Source organism: Epinephelus moara, chromosome 14 (assembly GCF_006386435.1).
Source record: "Epinephelus moara isolate mb chromosome 14, YSFRI_EMoa_1.0, whole genome shotgun sequence".
NCBI lineage: Eukaryota > Metazoa > Chordata > Actinopteri > Perciformes > Serranidae > Epinephelus > Epinephelus moara.
The window spans coordinates 14,282,566-14,287,575 of record NC_065519.1 but is presented as its reverse complement, the minus strand read 5'-3'; the positions used below and the strand labels follow the sequence as shown (position 1 = coordinate 14,287,575).

General features: G+C 38.8%; 1 protein-coding gene across 1 annotated transcript in view; it reads right to left on the bottom strand.

Annotated features, from left to right (window-relative positions):
- Window positions 1-5,010, bottom strand: part of myo10l1 (myosin X, like 1) — a 73,317-nt gene that overhangs the window by 22,521 nt on the left and 45,786 nt on the right. Inside the window, exons 5-9 of the mRNA XM_050062467.1 lie at window positions 3,855-3,989; window positions 2,093-2,217; window positions 1,944-1,957; window positions 1,738-1,822; window positions 1,399-1,505 (exon numbers count right to left, since the gene is read on the bottom strand). Of these exons, the coding sequence (XP_049918424.1) occupies window positions 1,399-1,505; window positions 1,738-1,822; window positions 1,944-1,957; window positions 2,093-2,217; window positions 3,855-3,989 (466 nt within the window). The remainder of the gene's footprint in view (window positions 1-1,398; window positions 1,506-1,737; window positions 1,823-1,943; window positions 1,958-2,092; window positions 2,218-3,854; window positions 3,990-5,010) is intronic.

The window sequence follows — 5,010 nt, the reverse complement described above, 5'->3', positions numbered from 1 at the left end:
ACAAACCTGCATTTTTAAATATCCCATGGACAGAGACTCTCACTGCAGCCTGTTTTATTTTGTTCTGGAAATGTCGGCGTGCAGCCTTGTTCTGTGGACGATAAACGAGATGCAGACTTCCATCTGTGTCACCAGTAATGAGGAAATACAGTGAGTGCTGGACGGAGCAGTGAGTGACAACAACCCCGTCCACATTTAAGAGTACTGTTTGCGGTAGAAACGCTAGGGTCTAGGTACCATGTCTGAAGGGTTACTTTTGGCTCCAGAGGTACCATACTGAAAGTATTTGGTGGTAACGGGGCCTCTCTGTCAGTTATATTTTATGTAATGCTCTTTCCAGGCTGCAAACATCCCCTCAAGATTTGAAATTAGCTGTCTATATCTGTTATACCAAAAACACACCAAACAGCAGTGAAGTGCAGCCTGTAGCGAGCTGCCATGCAATGGCTATGAAAAGCTGCGGCTGTTTGATTCTGCAGGGAGGTGCAGCCAAACCAAGCAGCAACGTCCAGGCTAAAAAATTAAGCCAACGCAAAAGTGCCAAAAACTGCAGTTCCTCTAATGGCCACTTGAGGCTGGCTTCAGAAGCGACTCAATTCCCATAGACCCTCATGTTAAAATGCGACAGCAGAAATAAACATGTTTAAAGCTTGGTGAAAAAACGGTTTTGGTCTCTATAGCTAATTTCCCCTTTCATGACAACTGTGCGGAGAATGAATTTTATATAACTCACCTATTTTTATTTTATTAAGGCTTAAAGTAACACATAATTAACGGTGTGGCTGACTGAGTGACAGGCTGTTTGTAAGATGTTGCTACAGTCTGTGAGTCAGATCAACCCCCAATCCTCCACAGCTCCACCCTCTCCTCCAAATATTTTCGCTTCTGGCTACAAAAAACCATGATGGCGATGGCCAAAATGCCAAACTCAAGGTACCAAATCAGGATTCCACAAACCAATGGGTGACATCATGGTAGCTACATCTATATTTTATATAGTCTATGTACGATATCCAAAGTATCAATGTATTGATGTATTGTATCCAACTGGCTAGCTGAATGCCGCTGTTAGCACTATTCACGCTGTTAGCACCATAGGCTGTTAGCGGCCAGCTAAGCCCTCTTGATGTTGAGATCCGTGTGCAGGCAATCTTAGCTCAGACTCTAAACAAAATGTCAAATTCAGCTCCTTTGACTAACGTGCAAAGACCAGTGTAAACCTAGAAAGTCAGCTCAGATTACAAATATGACTTACAGTGACATGGATCATTTTAAATTTAATAAATTCTGTCTCCAGGGTAGCTTTTGTCCCCCCCCCCCCCAAATATTTATAAAACTCAAATCCACTTAACAAAGAAAGGACATGGGGAAAGACAGAGTAAATGCAGGTGCACTGACCATAACACTGTTATACAGTTCTTTGTCATTCAGGCTCTTGTCCTTCAGACATCCTGATTGGCTGAGGTAGTGGAAAGATTCGGCAGGGTCCTCCAGGAAGTAGAGGCCTGATAGAGGAAACATATAATGAGATGCACATTGAGACACTTAACTGAACTTATACCATGCAGATGTCTGGAAGAGTTGCAGTGTGTTTTAACTGATCACTGTAACATGATCTGCTGCTACAGATCTTTTTGTATCATCAGATTTGTCTGTTGTAAATGCATTGTGAACACTGTTTCAATACATGCCAGATACATCAAACCAATATTTGAACATTTGTATGCTTTCCCTTACTTTTATGTTCTTTGCTAGCACCTGCCAGCAGAGCGTAGAAGATGTGGTAGTTTCGTTCTCCAGGGTTTTGTCTCACCACTCGGTTCTACAGTCAAATCAATGCAGAGAAGCCATCAATAACATTTAATTATGAGTCACAATGCAGAACCAACAAATCATTTCTAATGAATTTTAACTTGATGTGAGCAGGCTGCAGACGTGGATACCTTTTCCAATAAATCTGAAAGGTAGAGAGTCAAGGAAGCAACAGTGGACACTTGACTTCTTCTTTAGCATTACTCAATAAAAGCAAATACAAAATCTGGTACATTTAATACATATAATCTTGTTATTTAATGTTTAGATATAAGGATACAGTCAATGACGCAGCCTCCCTGGATGTTTCCGCCCTCAGAGAAGTGAAGCTGGATGAACTTCCCAAAGCGACTGGAGTTGTTGTTGTAAACAGTCTTTGCATTACCAAACGCCTCCATGATGGGACTGCACAGAGAGTAAAAACCTGCAGTTAGTGCATTTTGCTTAGTCTGTAACTTATCTGTGAACGTGGTGTAGAATATAGTACACCCACCATGTCCTGCAGAGGCCATTCATCATATGTTTCTCTGAGAGCAACATTGTTTCACTGACACACTCTTATCTACTGACTTTCTCTTCTCCACAATGCTCTGCTTCATATTAACATAATCATCATAAATCATCATAAACATCCAATTGTGCCAAATGCAAACACTGATTTGCTCTAACAAACTATCTGGATTTGTTCATAGGCTCCCTAAAGAAATGACTTAACTCAAGACTTAAAAACAAAATCCCTCAATTTGTTTGACCTGCTGAAATCCTGAGACAGTAAGAGACAGATAAAGCCGCCTTGCATGGCTGCACACCTTCAATATGTAATCATTACAGCTTTGCATTGACTTGATCCCAGTGATGGAAAAACATTAATATTACATTTCACATTTTATTCATAACATTTCAAAATACAATGAATATGAAATGAGTATCAATGGTTAGCATTAAACCTGCAAAAATGAGTCCACCAGTAAAGTTGATCAAGTATTGCCAAACATTTAAGCAAAAATGCCCAGCACGTGCCTTAAGCTTTTATGCTCCTAGCCACTGGAACATGTTACCTGATGACAGTAGGAGTGCCCCAACAGTATCAGCTTTTAAAGTTAAGTTTAAGACATTCTTTTTTTAGCCATGCATTCCAGTAAGTCTGGTTCGATTATTTCATTTTATTTTGTTTTATTTCATTTCATTTTGCATTTATTTTATTTTATTTTTATTTCATTTTATTTTATTTTTAATTTATCTTTTAAATTTAATTTAATTTAATTCAATTAATTTAATTTAATTTAATCTAGTATTTTATTTTATTTTATTGCTTTCAACTCAGGTGTGCTTTTACTTTTACTGTTCTGTAATGTTATTTTATTATAATCTTTTATTGGTCTATTTATCTTATTCTATACTGTTTTTAGTTCTTTTATCAATTTTAATTTATCCTCTTTTAATGGCCCACTTGTATATTTTCATTTTTTTTTAATTTCAACATTTTTTTTATCAGTTCTGAGTCATGTCTTTGTATCTTTAATTGGTTTACTCTTCATCTTAATTATTATTTCATGAGGTTTTATTCTACGTTTTAATGGATTTGATTCACTTTTATGGTCGGTTTCTGGCTTTGTCTGGTGACGGCAATTTCTACCTGACATATTCTGCAGCACATTTTGCTTTGACCTGGAATTAAATGTGTAATATGAATAAAGTTTTGCTTGCTTCCTTGATTGCATTTGATGTTACCAGCCTCTTTGATGATTTGCTACTTTTCTCAGTGTTATATCCCTGTAAATTATTGAAAACTGAATATCTTTGGGACAATAAATGGGCAAAACATAAACATCTGAAGGTGTTTTTGTACTATTTTATGAACAAAAAAGATAAATCAATAGTGAAAATAATCATTAGTTGTTGCCCGAGTCAGCAGTCAGAGAGCTTTAAGACTTGCTTTTGACCTCCTTTTGAATTTCTTTTGACTCAGACTTGTCCCAATGTATTTAAAAACATCTCTGGCAGTAAAAGAAAAGGAACATTTTCACGTTGCTCATCTGTACCTGCTCTGTACGATGGCCTGCTCCACTCGTGTACTTTTCTCCGATGGAGGAGTCCCGGCTGAGTTCTGGCTCATCACCGACAGGAACTGAAGCAACAGTTTGGTGCTCTCCGTCTTCCCTGCACCTGATTCACCACTGCAGGACACACACACACACACACACACACACACAATTCAATTAAAGACACTGTGACCTTCTCTGACATTCCCATATCTCAAACTGGTTCATTCGTTTAATCAATACAGAGCTTTGATAGTTTCAGAGATATTTCATTAGCTTCCAGTCTTTATCAATAGAGATACCAACAGAGACAAAGTCTGACTGTAATTGAAAGAAACAGGCCACCAACTTCACTCAGTGTTTTTTTTTTTTTTTTTCTAAATTGGTAATCCACCACCAGGGCAGATGTGATCTTTATTTCATCCTCTTCTCCTTCTTCATCTGATCTAAATAACTTGTTATTTAGGACTGACTCTTGGAGCTTGATCTCGGCTCAAGTCTCTCCCCCAAACACCCACTGTGATCAATATGTCTAAAACGTGGAAATGCTCGTCTACTTCCTTTATCCTTCACATTGATTTTCATTGTCATTTTCTACCCGTCTCTGCATGGGCTCCGTGCACAGATGAGCAAAAAGATCCACCTCCCAGCACATTGAAAGCTAACTAATAAACACATTATATCTTGTTTGTTTAAAACCAAAAACCCAAATAAATGTGTCTTTATGTTAACACACCCAGATCCCCCGACCATTATATAATATTTTACAATATTTTTGGTGTGTTTGGATAATAAGTGGGTTCTCAATGGGCTAAGCTAAGCTAGCTGTCTCCTGGCTGTAGCTTCATGTTTACAGACACAATGGTGGTATCGATTTAAGAAAGACAATAAGACCGACGCTTAGAGACATAAAAAATGCATGTGTAACTGTGGGTAAGTAGGACAGTAGGAAGGAATTGTTGGATTTTCTAAAAATGGAAAAACCCTTTTGGCTAATGCATGCTGGGATAGGCTGCAGTCCCCTGTGATATAGGATTGAGAAGGTGGATGGATTGATGGTTGGGGCATGGATGGATTACTGAATGAGTGTACTGGGCACAGGCCCAAGCCCCCCCCCCCCCCCCCCCCCCCCCCCCCCCCCCCCCCCCCCCCCCCC